The sequence below is a fragment of the Notolepis coatsorum genome (genome assembly GCF_963971535.1).
Source record: "Notolepis coatsorum genome assembly, chromosome: 9".
NCBI classification, from domain to species: Eukaryota; Metazoa; Chordata; class Actinopteri; order Aulopiformes; family Paralepididae; genus Notolepis; species Notolepis coatsorum.
Window position 1 is genome coordinate 80,371,595 of NC_140173.1, and position 19,756 is coordinate 80,391,350.

Consider the following 19,756-nt stretch of genomic DNA (forward strand, 5'->3'; position numbering starts at 1 on the left):
AAATTATTTTTGGTCCTACCTTAGGAACCTTCATCTTTAAGGTTAACGCAATAATGTTGTGGTCACTGAAGCCCACAGGCTCAGATACAACTTTTGAACATTTTTCTCTGGCATTCGTAAAACAATGGTCTATACAGGTCGATGAGACTGATCCTGCACTATTATTAATTCTTGTTGGTACATCAATAATTTGAAACAAATTACATACAGCGGCCGCATCATTCAGTTTCTTCTTCAGTGTACAACTTCTGGAAAACCAATCAATATTAATATCTCCTAATATACAGATTTCATTATCTCTGTCGGTTACATTCTGCAGCATTGTACATATATTGTCTAAGTATACAATGCTAGAGCTTGGTGGCCTATAGCAACAGCATATAAGCAATGGTTTCAAATAAGGCATGTGAACTTGTAGCCATAAGGCCTCCACCCCTGTAATACTTAAGTCCTTTCTTACTTTGACCGGGATATGATTTTGAACATAGAGAGCAATGCCCCCTCCATATTTGTCTCTATCTAATCTAAAAATATTATATCCTTGTATATTCAGTGGTGTATCCTCTATTATTTCATCTAGGTGTGTCTCTGAAATAGCCATTATGTGTAAGCTGTTATCTAGCATTATAGAGCTCAGCTCATGCACCTTATTCTTCAAGCTACAAATATTCAAATGAGCAAGTCTTAGACCTTTTTTAGGTATTTTAAGTGACATTGTCATGATTTAGTTTAATTAAATGAACAAGATCAAATAAGAAATAAAAATAAAATAAGATAAAAACAAAATAAGATAAAAACTGGAAAACCGTGTTCCTCAGACTATACACATTAAAATGAGCAAGTAAAGCCTTGGGCGACAGTTTATTACTTCTACTTATTAGAGCTGTTTTGCGGTTCTCTCCTGGGTTGTTAATGCAGTAATCCTGATGGGGCGGCGAGACGCGGCCCTTCCATTTGCGGTCTACGCCTCCACCGAGATCATCGGCAGAAGACAATGGTGGTATAGTCAGGCTTTAGCCGACCAATTCTGGAAGAGGTTGACCACTGAGTATCTCCCATCGCTGCAAGGCCGCCGCAAGTGGATCACTGAAAGAGGCAACCTAGAACCAGGAACCCCAGTCATGATCGTGGATCAGGCACTCCCCCGAGCCCGCTGGCTCACCGGAGGGGTGAAGAGTGTGGTAAAAGGGCAAGACGGAAGAGTCCGCTCGGCTATCGTGGATGTCGGAGGAAGAACTTACCACAGACCAGTGGCTCGACTGATCCGACTACCCCCGTACTCTGACTCTGACTCTGACCAGCCTGAGTGACTACTAGACATTCAACAGACCTCAGTACTGATTAGCGCCACAAATCAGGGTGCGGCTGTGCTGAAGGGTCTGCAATTAGGTAAAAATAGACCTAAGATTACCCCCCTTTAAGTTCACCAAACTGTTTAATATGTGGGAGCTAAGTTACTATTACCACATAATGTTTACACTGTCTGCCTACTGCTGGCATCTCAGGTTATATGACAGTGCTGCCATCTAGTGGGACATTTAGTTAGGGTCTGTGCCGAAGGGACTCTGCAAAAGGCACCCAACCAGTCATTTGCTAAGACAGTAGCCACTAGCAGTAGCCTGTTGAACAGAGGGGACCAGCGTGTCTTTAGTGGCTGTCGGCGTGCTCACTGCGGAGCGGAGAAGACACTCGGATACCCCACAGCGGTGCATCTGGTTTGCAGGAGTAGACTGGTAGCGCCAATCGGATCGGGCAGCGTCTTCCCGCCCTCATCACCACGCAGTGGTCGACTACTCCTCGTTACAGAACCCATCCGGGTTCTTTCTCACCACCAGGATTACTAACTCTCTCCACCTCTCTCGTACTGCAGAGGGAATTGTTCCTCTGCTGCATTGGTAACCAAGGCAACGTTGGCCAGAACACTTTAATAGAACCATTTGGGCGCCCATCTAAATTTAGCTATAGTATTTAATTAGGAATTGTGTAAAGTAATAATAATGTTTGTATGTATGTTTGTTCCCCCTTTTGTTTATATAAAAATGGCATTATGATTCAAACAGTTTCCTCGCTCTTTCTAGTCTAGGTGACTCCATTTTAAGTTGTTTACTCAGTTGTGTAATCTGGTACAATTAGTTTAGCAGTTAAGGCATCCGACCAAACCCCTAAGGTGAAATTTATATACAGTCCTCTAAGCTCCCGCACACAAGGGACTAAACACGTTTCGCAATTATGCCACAACAATGTCACGATCACGACACCAGATGGAGCTCCACAAATCATATTAAACCCAGATTCGGCTCAAACAAGGGACTAAACACGTTTAGCAATTATGCCACATCAATGTGGAACGCCCTACCCAAAGCTGTAAAGGAATGTGAATCACTACCCACGTTCAAAACCACTCTAAAAGAACACCTACGGGAGACTGCAATACAAAACTGGCCCCTGTAAATGTCCTAACCCAACCCCCTCCAATGTACAGTAAATGACCTAACCCAAGAATACACGAGACCCTCCTCTTGGAACCAAGTATGTTTTCGTCAATATTCCAATGTACAGTTTTGCTTGTACAGTTGTACAGTTCCCCCCCACCCACCCAACCACTTCCAATGTACAGTCCCCCCACCCCAACCCCCCCCCACCCCACCTACCCAACCTCCTCCAATGTACAGTTTCTACGTCAAATGTATATACTCTCTTTTTTAGACTCTTTTTGTATCACAAACAGAACTGTATTTGAAAATCTGGTATGTCATAAATGTATATGTAGCAGTACTGTCTATCTGTATGTCGTGTGTGGCATATATGTTATGATGAATTGAAAATGGGGGACCCTGATGTAAACAAGACGAAAGTATTTATCTGGTCTGCATGCGTGATTACACAAACAAGCCGTATTTCTCGGAGACGCTCTCTGATTGGCACTGACGGACGCTCTCTGATTGGCCACTGACGCATTTGCGCAATCCGTGACGAGCTGTGTCTTTGCCCATTTCCACGCCAAACAGCCTGCAAACTACCTGGCGTTCTATCGCCATGCTCTAAGACAAACTCTAACCTTAACCAACTTCGAAAGAGTGCCTAAGCTTAACCGTCGAAAGAACTTGCCGTCACGCTCTAAGACAAACTCTAACCTTAACCAACTTCGAAGAGTGCCTAAAGGCCTCTGCATGCTACAGCAAATTCAAAGCAACTTCGACACAACATCGACAAAGCAACGGTGTTGCAGACACTCTACCTTTATGCTTCTGCAAAATCAACGCGCAGCCTATGTAACATTGTACCCCGTATGTAGCTAGGTTCCCTAGATAGATGACGCTTCCCTTCTCAACCAACCCATTGATAAAAGCAGAAAAATAAGCATAGTTTTTACTTCCGGGCGGGGGGTTTCAAAATAAAAGAGCGAGTCTAAAAGCACCGTAAATACGTTTATTTTTTACAATATCTAACGTTACACGAACCTAAACTAATCTAAAGTTAGTTTAGGTTCGTGTTAACGTTAGATTATGTACAAAATAAACGTATTTCCGGTGCTTTTAGTCGTCGCTCTTTTATTTTGAAATTCCCCGACCGGAAGTATTATAGTGTCTGTTGCTAGCAGCTTAACCTTTGTCAGCCGGTTCTTTGCTTTTTAACGTAACTTCATTCGTTTCCAATGGAGAGGAGAGAAAGACCGGCTCGCTCACATGCAGCTCAAACTACCTATTGGAATAAATTAATTGATTGATGTTTAACTTGTCCCTGTGTGTGTCCAGTCATTTCGACTAGCAAACGTTGTATTTAACGTTAAAGTTACCTCAGGATACCATTGTATTTAGTTGGTTAGCTATGCAGCTAATGTGGATAGCATTTTGTATAGCACCAATGCTAGCTGGCTGGCTACAGGTTTATTTACTAAATTATGGAGGCTTTTTTATCGTCAAGGTAAGAGAGGATTTGTCATGATCAACTGAAGGCGTATGCTATGGAACAATATGTGCTTGGGTTTTCAGAAAAAGGCCAGCTATGTGACGCTAATTATTTAGCATCAACGCTGGCTGGCTACAACAATGGCGGATGGTATTCTCTGCGATACCTATATTATTCTATGACAGCCCCGCCCCCATTCGCTAACCAACCAATCACTGCTACGCAATATCAACGCAACGGTTGTTTAGGTTAGATTTTGGAGACATGTACGCAGATTCCTCGCAACACAGTCTACAAGACCCTAAACAACAACCGCGCTGAAATCGCGCTGATGTTGTGTTGAAGTTGCTTTGAAGTTGCTGTAGCATGTAGAGGCCTTAAGCCTAACCAGTGTAGAAACAGGCGTCGGCCAATCAGAGAGCGTCTCCGAGAAATGCGGCTTGTTTGTGTAATCACGCGGTCTGCATCCCCAATTGTATGTATTGACCTGTACTGTACTGTACCCATTCTGCAATCTGTTAATAAAGTTTTCAATCAATCAATCAATGTGGAAGGCCCTACCCACAGCGGTAAAATAATGTTAATCCCTAGCCTCCTTCAAAACTGCTCTCAAAGAGCACCTATGGGAGGCTGCAATTTGAAACTGGCCCCGGTAAATGTCCGAACCCCATCCCGCCCGCGTCTATTTGAATACCAACCGTTTTGTGCGTTTTGCGAATCTGATTGGCCACTGACGTTTCTGGTCATGTGACATGTGCGCCCAATCGCGTGACGCGCCCATTTCCGCCCCGACCAGCAGCAAACTACCTAACGCCTAGTTTATCACTGGTTAAGCTTAGGCAACTCTTTCGAAGTTGGTTAAGGTTAGAGTTTGGTTGGAATCAGGGCTGGCGTTCTATCGCCATGCTCTAAGACAGGGGTGTCAAACTCATTTTCACAGAGGGCCACATCAGCATTATGGTTGCCCTCAAAGGGCCAAAGACCGTATAAATGTTAATGTAATGTAAAATAAATGTAGCTACTCATTTACATATTGTTAAACATGTCATTTCTGTATTTATTACTTATTCAAGTTATACATATTGCATATGCATTTGCATAGATGTAAAAATATATGTTAGCTTATGTTATTTTAACAAATAATTTTAGTTTATCAGAACCCCATATTACTCCATCAATCAATGATCAAACCATTCAAGTAAATAACAAAGAAGAATATCATCAAATACAAGCTATGACATTAAGTTTGTTCAAAACCTTTTCGTCACAGTCAAGAGGGGCAGAACTAACAACTGTGAGCTGCAAAGAACACGTGGGACAGATGTAGCAGATGTTACAAAAACAAATGGCTGCACACAACCTTGCAGAGGCCATACATCCAACTAATGGAAGATAGTTTAATTAACTTTAATTAACAGATTACAGAATGGGTACAGTACAGTACAGCTCAATACACACAATTGTTAAGGGGATGCAGACCAGAGAAAGACTTTCGACTTGTTTACATCAGGGTCCCCCATTTTCAATTCGTAATGAAATTGCTATTATGTGTCTGCATGAACACACAACTGTAACTGTATTCAAAAATAACAAAATAAGGGTTGTCTCAGTTCACAACTATATTGGTCAAGTTTTGGGTGGGACTTGTTTGCGTCCCTACAGCTTCTTATTCAATTGAGCGAGATGCTCGGTTATGTCACACAGCCAGTTTGCATCTGACAGTTCAGACAATATTTCTTCAACCCTTTGTTACCTATTCCGCCTGGATTTTTTTTTGTATTTTGGGCTGTAAAATTGTCAAAGAATGTCTGAGGAGTAAGTGCTTTTGGCCTTTTTACTTTGTTACTTCATCAATACCTCAGATGTTCAACATACATGTATGTGTAAGAATGTGTAATAAGGCTGTCAAAGTTAAAGCTTTATTAACGCATTAACCCACAATTATTTTAACGCTGCTATGTTTTAACCCAAGATTAATGTTTATAAAAAAAAGAAAAAAAAATTATCCTTTTTTTTTTTTTTTTTGCCAGAACTCTTGGGGGCCGCGTGTAGCTCATTCCCAGCAGAAGAGTGCGTTGCGTGCTTCCGCGTTTTCTCTGATTGGCCATGACGCCCATGTGACCACGGCAGCGCGAGAGAGCTGCAGCGCGGAAATAGGCTGTCTATTGCCATTCTCTAAGACAAACTCTAACCTTAACCAGCTCCTTAACAGCGCCTAAACTTAACCCTTCTAACCTTAACCAACTCCGAAACAATGCCTAACCTTTACCTTAACCTTAACCATGCCTAACCTTAACCTTAACCATAACCAACTCCGAAAGAATATTGCCATTCTCTAAGACAAACTCTAACCTTAACCAGCTCCTTAACCAGGCATGCGTTGTTCATGGGACGGGGTAGCACGGTGTGCAAGCTCACTCGCTATTTGCATATCAATAGCGCCGGTCGTCAGGTGTGTTAAATACGTTCTCAGACACATTCACACCTAACTTGTTGTGAAGACGTGTTACATTCCATTCGTAGAGGCAATTAGGCACTGTCTTTAGTCTGTGCCCAAGCGAGGGGACATTAAATGCGCATTCGCGGGAGCGCGCGCACGCGCCGGGAGCGCGCGTGCACGTGGTGCGTGTCACCCCAGATGATTTCAATAACGCACCACTGTCCTTAACAGTGCCTAAACTTAACCCTTCTAACCTTAACCAACTCCGAAACAATGCCTAACCTTAACCTTAAGTTAACATGCCTAAACTTAACCGGCGAAAGAATGCACGTTAAAAAAATAAGGCTGTCAAAGTTAAAGCTTTATTAATGCATTAACCCACAATTATTTTAACGCTGCTATGTTTTAACCCAAGATTAATGTTTATAAAAAAAAGAAAAAAAAAATTATCCTTTTTTTTTTTTTTTTTTTTTTAGAACTCTTGGGGGCCGTGTGTAGCTTATTCCCAGCGGAAGAGTGCGTTGCGTGCTTCCGCGTTTTCTCTGATTGGCCATGACGCCCATGTGACCACGGCAGCGCGAGAGAGCTGCAGCGCGGAAATAGGCTGTCTATTGCCATTCTCTAAGACAAACTCTAACCTTAACCAGCTCCTTAACAGCGCCTAAACTTAACCCTTCTAACCTTAACCAACTCCGAAACAATGCCTAACCTTTACCTTAACCTTAACCATGCCTAACCTTAACCTTAACCATAACCAACTCCGAAAGAATATTGCCATTCTCTAAGACAAACTCTAACCTTAACCAGCTCCTTAACAGCGCCTAAACTTAACCCTTCTAACCTTAACCAACTCCGAAACAATGCCTAACCTTAACCTTAACCTTAAGTTAACATGCAAAACAAATGTCAAAAAGACTAGTGGAGTTGGATGATTCTGTGTCTCAACTAGAACACCTGTACAGGGTCTCTGCGGATCCCGACATCCTGAATTCTATAGTATCTCAAAGAGATGAGTACAATACTATTTTATCTGCACAGGTCAATAAGCAATTGAATATGATAAAACAGATACAATTTGAAATAGGTGACAAACCTCAGAAACTGCTGGCACGTCAATTAAGACAGGCGCAAGCTTCCCGTGCAATACTAAAAATAAAATCAGACACAGGCACTGTTCTTACAGACCCTAAAGAGATAACCCACAGGAGTCCCTTCCTCCAATTATGGAAGTGTTCAATTATTTTGGCTCTCTTTCAGGTTTTCAAATTAATTGGGATAAAAGTGAATTAATGCCAATACAAATAAATAAGGATAGCTCCTCATTGAACTCTATCCCCTTTAAGATTACCAAAGATAGATTTACTTACCTAGGAGTTACCGTTACTAAAAAACCTGAACTCTTACTGGAAGAGAATTGGAAAGTAAAAATAAAACAGTTGAAACAGAATATAGATTTTTGGAAGACCCTCCCACTGTCACTGGTTGGGAGAGTAAACGCTATTAAAATGGTGGTTCTTCCGAGATTTACATACATCTTTCAGTCAATTCCAGTATTCATACCACAGCGGTATTTCAAAAAGTTAGACTCGATTATAATCCCCTTTATTTGGCAGAATAAAGCTGCACGTATTAGCAAAAAACACTTGTGTAAAACAAAAAATGAGGGTGGCTTTGGTCTTCCAGACTTCAAATGTTACTACTGGTCTGCACATTTAAACAATATGGCTTTCTGGAGAAGTGCTAACCTTACGGAGGGCATGGAGGAGGTCACTCCTGCATGGCTCTCAATGGAGCGAGCAGCCTGTCAGGGAACCTCTCTCCTAGCCCTTTTGAATAGCCCTGTCAAGATAAACAAGTCATTATATGAAGGGAATTTTATAGTACATAGCTCCTTGAAGGTATGGAAACAGATTAAAGCATACTTGAAAGCTCCAAATATGTATACAGACACTCCAATCGGTAATAACCATGCCTTTAAGCCATCCACTATGGACCAAGGGTTTGCTCAGTGGAAGGCGAAGGGTATAGGGAGCTTGAAGGACTTGTACCAAGAGGGCCAGTTCCTATCATTCGAGCAACTGAAGGTCAAACACGATTTACCGTCAACACATTTTTTCCGCTATCTACAGATACGGAACTTCGTAAGGACTCATGTAGATACATGGTCAGACATTCCTCAGCATCAAGCACTGGAAAATATAATTAATGTTAGACCAGGTAGTAAAGGGGCGGTGACAATAATATACCAGACACTTTTCAATCAGGTAATAGTTAGCACAGAAAGATATAGGACTGAGTGGGAGTCAGAACTGGGGATACCCCTCAATGAGGAATTCTGGGAAACATGTCTTACAAATATTCACCGGTGCTCTGTAAATGTTAGAATCAACTTGATTCAATTTAAAGTGATACACAGGTTGCACTACTCAAAGGTGAAAGTGAATAAGATGTATCCTAGCGTATCACCACTGTGTAACAAATGTAAAAATCAAGATGGTACCCTTACACATCAACTCTGGTCTTGTCCCAACTTACACACGTTCTGGTCTGATATATTTGACTTTTATTCAAAAGTTTTTAATAAACAGTGGGAACCCTGCCCCTTAGTGGCCATTTTGGGATATAGTGACGATGTCACTAAGTACTCTGAAAATGAAAAAAGGCCGATATATCTAGGTGCTGTGTTGGCTAAAAAGCTCATTTTGAGACTTTGGAAGTCGGATGCAGCACCTTCATTTGAAATGTGGATGAGAGAGCTGGGGGAGACCCTCTACTTAGAGAGGCTTAGATTTAAAAATACAGGACGGAGAAAGGTGTTTGATACGACATGGGGACCGGTGTTGGACTACTTAAAGGGTCTGAGGGAGGATGAAGAGGATATATAAGTTCAAAATGTTACTCGTATTACAGCAATGTCTGAAGGTATAATCTCTGTGGTGTCTTGGCTTTTGGCCTTTTTCTAATGATATATAAAATGAAATATAAGTTCAAAAGGTCACTCATATTACAGTAATGTCTGAACTGAAGGTATAGTCGCTGTTGTGTCTTGGCTTTTGGCCTTTTTCTAATGCTCTGTTTTTTATTTTTTTTTTTTGTCTCTTTTTTTTTTTTTTTTTTTTAGCAAAAATCTAGCTTATTTAACTATCCTGTTTGATTGATTGATTGATTGATTGATTGAAAACTTTATTAACAGATTGCAGAATGGGTACAATACAGTACAGCTCAATACACACAATTGTTAAGGGGATGCAGACCAGAGAAAGACTTTCGTCTTGTTTACATCAGGGTCCCCCATTTTCAATTCATCAGGACATATATGACATACATGACATACAGATAGTCAGTACTGCTACATCTATACATTTATGACATACCAGATTTGCAAATACAGTACTGTTTATATGTAGGTATGGACCCGCCAAAAGAAAGAGAATGTTTATTCTTACTTTGAATATTTTTTGTTATATGCCGCTGGACAATTGTATTTGAACAAGAAAAAAATAAGATTGCATGTGTGCATCAATATGGAATGTAACTAAAGTAATGTGCAATAAAAATACTTATATATAAAAAAAAAAAAATTAACATGCCTAAACTTAACCGGCGAAAGAATGCACGTTAAAAAAAAAAAAAAAAAATTTAAGGGATTCAAACTTGTCACCAACGGACCGCACGACCGCAGCGCTGCCAGTTGAGCTATGCGTCAAATGAAAAACATTGGGGATTACGGCTACATAATGCCGCAAGCTCTGCCGCTCTGCTCCGTGTGAATGAATGAATGAATGAAAACTTTATTTAACAGATTGCAGAATGGGTACAATACAGTACGGCTCAATACATACAATTGTTAAGGGGATGCAGACCTGAGAAAGACGTTTGTCTTGTTTCCATCAGGGTCCCCCATTTTCAATTCATATAGACATATATGACATACATGACATACAGATAGTCAGTACTGCTACATCTATACATTTATGACATACCAGATTTGCAAATACAGTACTGTTTGTGATACAGAAGGAGTCAAGAAAAGGGAGTATATACATTTGACGTAGAAACTGTACATTGGAGGAGGTTGGGTGGGGGGGGTTGGGTACATTGGGATATTGACAACCATACTGGGTAATTTACATTGGAGGTGGTTGGGGGGGGGGGGGGGGGGGGGGGCGGGGGGCACACTGTATAAACAAGTAACACTGTACATTGAGGGGGGGGGGGGAGGAGACACTGTACAAACAAACACAATTGTACATTGAACTATTGACAAAACCATACTAGGTAAATGACTGTACATTGGAGGGGGTTGGGTTAGGATATTTACAGGGGCCAGTGTTGAATTGCAGTCTCCCGTAGGTGTCCCTTGAGAGAGGTTTTGAAAGTGGGTAGTGATCCACATTCCTTTACAGCTTTGGGTAGGGCGTTCCACATTGATGTGGCATAATTGCGAAACGTGTTTAGTCCCTTATTTGAGCCGAATCTGGGTTTAACATGATTTGTGGAGCTCCCTCTGGTGTTGTGATCGTGGTATTCACTGACCTTTGGGAAGTATTTTGACATGTACATGGGTACCTTGGTGTATTAACAATTGTGTGTATTTGACTATTGAGCCGTACGTACTGTATTAATTTGTACCCATTCTGCAATCTGTTAAATAAAGTTTTCATTAATTCATTCATTCACCCATTCTGCAATCTGTTAATACAGTTTTCAATCAATCAACGCGGGGGGATACAATTAATGAATGTTGATTAGATCCTTGAAGTGGATATACAGCTTAGCGAGCTCACAAGCTCCACCGTTACATGGAGCTTGTGAGGGGAGTGCGTGAATTAATGTTGATTAGAGCCTTGACAACCAATTGTCTTCGAGGATCTAATCAACATTCATTCATTTGATCCCCCTGCGTTCTCTTCCCCCCTCCCCCTCACGAGCCCCATGTAACGCGGAAGTGCAGTAAATCAACATTCATTCGCGCGCTCCCTCCCATAGATATATCTATGCTCCCTCCTCCCCGCCGCTCTCTCCCATGAGCTCAAAATACCGGAAGTGTTGCGGTAGTACACTATGTTGCATGTCTCTGTGGGGGTGCGGTGAGTCGTTGCCATGACAGCATACATTATTTGGCAAAACTGTTAACAGTTATCGATTAGTGTTTTCGAATGCCAAGCCGTGTTCAATTTCATCCCGTGTTTGTCGTGTTTATATTTTTATGTTTAACCCGCAGTGACATCGACTCATGGAATGCCGCATCATCATGTTTTTTGGCCGGACGGGGAACGTTGTAAAAAGAAGTTGACAATGACACACCGTCTATGTTGTTGGGTGCAGCTACTCAGGCTCCATGTCATCTATGTCTTGATACACTGTTGCCAGGACACCGCGAGGGGGACACCGTTATTGCATGCAGGACTGACACTGCTTAATTCCAGAAATTAAAACATTGTAAGTCTTGAATACAACAGCTAGCCTTACAATGGAGACACCGGGAACCGATGCAGCACTAGTCACACATTTGGGGAAAGATCATGATGATGAAGAAGAAGAAGAAGAAGAAGAAGAAGAAGAAGAAGAAGAAGAAGAAGAAGAAGAAGAAGAAGAAGAAGAAGAAGAAGAAGAAGAAAAATATTACGAGCCTGAACATCTGCCTCCACTCCTTGAAGATGAGGTAAGATGTATTGGGTATTATTGGAGGTTTTAATGCGCAAATAGCCCACTTGAAACGCATCAAAGTCAAGAAACATTTATATTGATTTAGTAAAAGATACGTTTTCAGTAGAAAGGATATCTTCGCGTTGTATTAGGCTGTTGTTGTTCCTTTCTTCCTACAAATCACCCTATAGATATTAATAAATTAGGCATATCGAATATTATTTTAGTAATAAGACACATTTACATGAGTTTATCAACTGGAGCCTATATTAGTTATAACTGTATGTATAACTGTATGGTTAAACCTACTCTAGCGAGGCCTTTAACCTTGAACTGGAGAGCCTGGACTGGTCAGATGAACTCAATGGTACACTGGTTGAAGAAACATGGCTTGGTTTCAAAACCAAATTCTCAACAATACTAAACGACATGGCCCCCCTAAGAACCACCAGGGTAAAAAATCGCGCTGAGCCGTGGATGCACTCCGAAATACTGGCCGCTATGAAAACCAGAGACAAAAAATGCTCTGAGTTTCGTAAAAGTCAGTCAAAGCTTACTAAAAGCACGAGCAGTGAACTCCAAGCCCACGTGACTGAACTCAAACTAGAAAGAAACAGACTAAGAAACAACGTAAACTCCATGATCAAAACTGCAAAAAAGAATTTCATCAATGACAAAACTGAGGAAAACAAAAACAAACCATGTGAACTTTGGAAATTACTCAATAATCAACTAGGATGCAGTAAAAAACTTAAAACCAGATTCTCAAACATAAACATAAAAACGGACAACACGCTCATCACAGACAAGCTGGATGTAGCCAATTACTTAAACATTTTCTTCACAAACATAGCCACAACACTGGTAAACAAACTACCCTCCCACTCAGGGCTTTATGGGGTAGAACACATAGTAGCTTACTACAAAAACCTAGGGGTCCGCAAGGACGACTTCAAGCTGGAAATGGTAACAACAGATGAGGTACTCAATAAACTGAGCGCCCTCCAACCTAACAAGGCCACTGGCCATGACAACATCCCCTCCAAATTCCTCAGAGACTCAGCAGCCGCCATCACCCCAATCATCACACACATAATAAACCTCTCCATAAAACAGGGACACGTCCCCAAGGACTTCAAAATTGCGAGGGTGACCCCTCTGCACAAAAAGGGCAGCAAATTAGACCCAGGCAACTACCGCCCTGTTTCTATTCTCACCTCCATCTCGAAAGTCATGGAAAAAATAGTCTACGAACAGGTCGAAAAGTACCTAGCGGAAAAAAATCTAATCTACGAATTCCAATCTGGCTTCAGAACATCCCACTCCACTGACACATGCCTTCTCTATTTGAATGACCACATCAAACAAGAGGTGGACGCAGGCAAATACTGCGGCATGGTCATGCTGGACCTACAAAAGGCCTTTGACACGGTCAATCACTCCATTCTGATTGACAAGCTAAAAGCAATTGGTTTTGATAGTCTATCAGTGAGCTGGATGCAATCCTACCTTGAGGGGAGGGAACAGATGGTGGAGGTAAACGGTACCCTATCCCCCCCTCTCACAGTGAGCTGTGGTGTTCCACAAGGAAGCATACTAGGACCGCTACTGTTCCTAATTTATGCAAATGACATGTCGTCAGCTTGTGACTGCAACTTGTTCCTGTTTGCGGACGACTCAGCCCTGCTGGTCTCTGACAAGAACAAGTTACAGGTTGAAAAAACCCTCAGCTCGGAACTAGGCAGAATCTGCATATGGCTCGCTGATAACAAACTATCATTACACATGGGCAAAACAGAGTCCATTCTCTTCGGTTCAAATAACAAACTCAGCAAGACCGACGGCTTCTCAGTTACAGTGGGTGACAATATTGTCACAAGGAAAGATGAAATTACCTACCTGGGTTCCATCCTAGAGGCTAATCTCTCCTGTGACAAAATGGCATCCAATGTAATAAAAAAAGTCAACCAACGAACTCGATTCTTGTACCGGATCTCCTCTCTGGTAAACAAGAATACCCTGAAGACTCTGGCAGGAGCACTCATTCAGGGGTACTACGACTATGCTTGCACCTCATGGTACCAAAGCACCTCAAAGGCGCTAAAAACAAAATTACAAACATCTCAAAACAAACTGGTCAGACTACTGCTTGACCTTACTCCTAGAACCCACCTCACCCCTGCCCACTTTGACAACCTAGGATGGCTTAGAGTAGATGACAGAGTACAGCAACTTGCAATGGGCCTGGTCTACAAGATACACTACACGACCAAGGTACCCATGTACATGGCAAAATACTTCCCAAAGGTCAGTGAATACCACGATCACAACACCAGAGGGAGCTCCACAAATCATGTTAAACCCAGATTCGGCTCAAATAAGGGACTAAACACGTTTCGCAATTATGCCACATCAATGTGGAACGCCCTACCCAAAGCTGTAAAGGAATGTGGATCACTACCCACTTTCAAAACCTCTCTCAAGAGACACCTACGGGAGACTGCAATTCAACACTGGCCCCTGTAAATATCCTAACCCAACCCCCTCCAATGTACAGTCATTTACCTAGTATGGTTTTGTCAATAGTCCAATGTACAATTTTGTTTGTTTGTACAGAGTCTCCCCCCCCCCCTCAATGTACAGTTTTGCTTGTTTATACAGTGTGCCCCCCCCCCCAACCACCTCCAATGTAAATTACCCAGTATGGTTGTCAATATCCCAGTGTACCCAACCCCCCCCACCCAACCTCCTCCAATGTACAGTTTCTACGTCAAATGTATATACTCCCTTTTCTTGACTCCTTCTGTATCACAAACAGTACTGTATTTGCAAATCTGGTATGTCATAAATGTATAGATGTAGCAGTACTGACTATCTGTATGTCATGTATGTCATATATGTCCTGATGAATTGAAAATGGGGGACCCTGGTGTAAACAAGACGAAAGTCTTTCTCTGGTCTGCATCCCCTTAACAATTGTGTGTATTGAGCTGTACTGTATTGTACCCATTCTGCAATCTGTTAATAAAGTTTTCAATCAATCAATCAATCAATCAATCAATCAATACCTATGGGGGACATATCCTTTCTATGATCAACAATGGCATGTTTGGGCTTTGGTTCCATGGTGTAAGCATTACAGTTTTGATTGATTGATTGATTGATTGATTGATTGATTGATTGAAAACTTTATTAACAGATTGCAGAATGGGTAATACAGTACGGCTCAACAGTGGCTTACGTTTGACCAAGGCTAATCAAATGACCGAAAACTAGGCAAAACACTCAGTTACAGGTTTGTTGTCATTCTCAGTTTTTTTTTGCTGGAAGTCACTCAAACTTTTCCACAGTTATCCTCCATTTGTATCCATGGGACTTGGAGGGGGGGGGGGTGTACGGTATCAGCCTCATTAGAACCATATGGTGATAGGGAAGCTTTATGTAGGACGGCATGCATCTCTGATTTAGAGAGAGAGCGAGAGATAGAGAGAGAGAGAGAGAGAGAGAGTTCTCAAGGGAAACTTGTCTATTTATGGGGCCGGTGCTGCAGCTTAAAGTGGCAGTTTTCTGCCTTATGTGTAATTGTGCCATACCCCCCACTTGTGTACATAGCTCTCCTTTATTCACACTGAGCAACAACCACACTGCAACTATAAGATAAATCGTCTTTGAGTCCCGTCAGATCGGATAGAACCACCTAAATATTTGATCTCCTGCATTCACAAATTGATCTCTCTGAAGTCTGAACAGAAAGCGATCATGGCCTTGGAACATCAGGGTGACGTCCAACCATGAGTTCACACTGAACCAGAGAGAACTTTACATGGCTGCTTATTGTGTTCTGTTTTGTTTGTGTTTTTCATTCCCCAGGCCATCAGGATGCTCAATGACAATAACACTATGTAACAAACCATCAAATACACTCACAGCACACACATACACACTGTAGCACCCACTTTAAATCAAATCAAATTAATTTGTAAGGCCCGACAACACACGTTAATGTCCCCATGGGCCGGACACGTCTTCTTTAAACAAGTCAAGAAGAAACATCACAATAAGTCAAGAACAAAACAAGAACACCATAAGGTCCAACACATTTAAAATAAATGCAAAATAAATTAATGCAACACTCCCAGACATACCCCATGCGAAGGTAAGGAAAAACTCACTAAAACCTAGCAATAGGAAAAAATGCACCACAAGCAATGTGGAGGAGAGAAACCTTTAGACAATTTAACACACTTTATATTTATTGGTAAAGAGATTTGCACTACAACTCATACCTCATTGCACCTTACCTAAGTTGTACCTCATCCAATTTCTGCATTGTACTGTATATTTTATTGTAACTAAGTTAAAAATGTTTTTACTCTGTATTGTATATATGTATATTTAACACTTTTGTTTACACTTGTTTACATACTTTTGACTTTCTATTTTATACTTTTTCTATTTGATACTTTATCTAGTATTTTTTATCTAGCACACTCTCAGGAGCAAAACAGGATAAAGCATTTCATATGAAAGTATTCTGTATTTTTGTGTGACAACTAATAAAGAAACTTGAAAGTTGAATTATAAACCATGCAGAGACCAAGACACATGTCGGTCCTTTCACATCAGTAGATGTTTCTCACTGATCTCCACAAAGTAAATTATGGACAAAGAAGCCAATCTAATCTCATCTAATCTAATTCCTCTGGACAGAGAGACTATGCAGTGTTATAAATAATTTCCTAGGAGAATGATGTTGTGTAAAACACTAGTAATGGAATGGAATCCCAGAGCAGCGGACGTGTCTTTTACACAGTCGTTGCTTTGTGCGACTCCTCTAGTTGGAGCTAATGCGTAATGTCCTCCTGTCTTTCTTCACAAGCCAACAGAAGATCCTGTCATCATCACACAGAACAGCACTCATATAAAGACTTCAACATGGAATCTCTGAGATCACTCCGTTTAGCCTGTTGAATGTGTCCATTTTGGCAATGCTGGATGACATGAGGCTGTGGGTTTATGTGTGGGTGTATTGATACACGACTGGACATGTTGTGTGTGTGTGTGTGTGTGTGTGTGTGTGTGTGTGTGTGTGTGTACTTACTAACTATATTACTAAATTACTAATTCAATTACTGTTGTATTACATATGAATGAACATAATAAGTGAGGACTTTCTGGGGAGTTGAGGACCTTTGGGCCAGTCCTCACCTTCAGATAGACAATTTTAGGGTTAGTGTTTAGGGTTAGAACAGTTATTGAGAATGAATGAGTTAATGAGTTGTTGTGTTAATTACAGCTCAATGGAATGATGTAGATGAAAGTTTTATTGCAATCCTTATCTCTATTTATTTCATCTACATAATTTCATTGAGCTGCAATTAACACAACACAAGGATTCAGTGTCCTCTGATAATAATAAAATAATAATAATTAATTGCATTTATACAGTGCTTTTCTAGACACTCAAAGCACTTTACAATGTAGGGTGGAAATTGCCTCCTTCACCACCACTGGTAGCACTCAACCTTGGGCTACGCAGGCTCAATGGCTACCATACAATGGCACCCGGCACACATCACACTACACAATGGCTGAACGGCTCAGGAGACAGGGATTGATATCAGCCAATTAAGGGGAAGGGATTATTAGGTGGCCTTGATGTCAGAGACCTGATTGGGAATTTGCCCAGGAACGTCGGGGAACCCCCTACTCTTTACGATAGGCGTCCTGGGTTCTTTAACGACCGAATTCAGTCAGGACCTCGGTTTAGCCTCTCCGAATGACGGCACTCACAGCTGTACGGTGTCCCTATCACTGTAACAGGGGCATTGTTACTGACAAGTCCAGAGGACAGAGTGTCCCCTGCTGGACAACAACACCACTTTCCGACAGCAGCCTTGACCGGGGCTCGAACCAGTCATCTTCCGATCATGAGTCCGGAGCTCTACTCATGTAGCCAGTAGCCACGCGGCCGGACATCGCCGGAGGAGATATTGAAACTCATCAACTCTCAATAACTGTCAAACTAAATGAATGTGTGCAAAACAATTTCGAGCCTTGGGATATGAGTGAGATTAGGTGCAAAATATTTTCTGTGAAGTGTCCCTTTAAGGTTAGGCATGTAGTAATCGGGGATACGGACGGTTAGTGTCTAGGGAGCGAATGTTGTCAATGGAATGTAATCAATAGACCTCAATCGTATATGTGTGTGTGTGTGTTGGCAGGAGAACGTGTCTCTGGCGGACATCCTGTCTTTGCGGGACAGCTGTCTGTCAGAGCAGGAGGTGTGGGCAGTGTGTGTGCAGTGCATCCTGGCCCTGAAGAGCATCGGCCCCACCCACCTCTTCCACACGCTGTGCATCACGCCCGACACCCTGGCCTTCAATGCCCACGGGAATGTGTGCTTCATGGAGCAGCTGAGCGGTACGTTTGGAGCGTGGATGTGCTCTAATTGATATGGTTACTGTATTCGTAATGTTTTCTTTATAATCAAGTCAAGTTTATTTCTATAGCCCAAAATCACATTATAATGTTTCAGTGGGATTCACAGGCCCACAATGCAACAACACCCCTTGACCCTCAGTGAAGACAAGGGGAAAAACTCCCACTAAGGGGAAAAAACCCATAACAGGAAAAAGGCCTTTTTATTTCCCTTTCTTATTTTATTTCAGCCTTCTTTCCTCTCTTTTTTTGTGTCTTTTATAATTTTCTCCCATTCCCCAATTTAGTCGCTATAACGAATTCCATTCCTGGTCATTGCTCTGCCCTCCTGTTGGTCGGGGAAGGGTGTAGACGACCACACGCCTCCTCTGATACATGTGGAGTCGCCAGCCACTTCTTTTCACCTGATGGCTAGGACTTTCACTCTGAGAGCATGACGTGCGTTGAGGTTCATGCTGTCTCCCCCATATCCCCTCCCTGCTGAACAGGCGCCCCAGCCAGCCAGTAGGAGTCGCTGTTGCAAAGATCAGGAGTCATACCCCCATCGGCTTCCCACCCGCTTCCCACCGCCAATTGTGTTAATAGATAGCCGGAGGTACCGCTGCGAGTGCTTAGACCTCTACACTATCCAGCCCCCCTTTCCGTGTTTCAGTCTGCCTTTTATGTGGCACACATAGCGTCTCTGGACCCAATCAATGGACCCATGTTGAGGTAGCGACAAACTGCTGTCAGACTGACTGCTAAGGTTGGATTCACTCATTTACACAATCTCTTTGTAGCTAAGGGGCTACACGACCCTTACTGTATTTAAAGGATAGGTTAGACCACTACTAAATTAATTAATTAGCCAGACATTAAATGTACACAAAATGGCGGACACTCTATTAACTGCGAGGGGACAGTGATACCAAGTTCAAATAATCACTTTAATATTAAAGTCAAACATACATATTATATAGCACAGATCTCCTGTTACTAAGATAATGTCAATGCAACAATGTCCGAGGTAAGTATAGTTCCTAAACTACTGGTACCAGACCCTTGGAGCTCTGAATGGAGGGAGCCGGAGTGAACAGCACGGGGGAAGCAAGAGAAGGATGGAGACGATATTCTCTGGAGTTCCTACTCCAGAGAGCTGCAGACCAACGTGGTATAATCCTGTCGTCGCTGGATAGGGGGTCTCATACGGACCTGGTTCCTGTATTCCAAACGCCCGATGGCAGGATTAATAGCTAATATTCCAAACGCCCGATGGCATGGTCACTAGCTAGTTAGCCCTTTTATGCTAAGGCTAACACGCATGTAGTCCGTAGTAGT

At 42.0% G+C, this 19,756-nt stretch overlaps 1 protein-coding gene across 1 annotated transcript in view; it reads left to right on the plus strand.

Moving 5' to 3' along the window:
* Positions 1 to 11,532: 11,532 nt before the first annotated feature.
* Positions 11,533 to 19,756, plus strand: part of kndc1 (kinase non-catalytic C-lobe domain containing 1) — a 199,415-nt gene continuing 191,191 nt past the window's right edge. The window contains exons 1-2 of the mRNA XM_084321925.1: positions 11,533 to 12,014; positions 18,223 to 18,421. Of these exons, the coding sequence (XP_084178051.1) occupies positions 11,823 to 12,014; positions 18,223 to 18,421 (391 nt within the window). The 5' untranslated portion in view covers positions 11,533 to 11,822. The remainder of the gene's footprint in view (positions 12,015 to 18,222; positions 18,422 to 19,756) is intronic.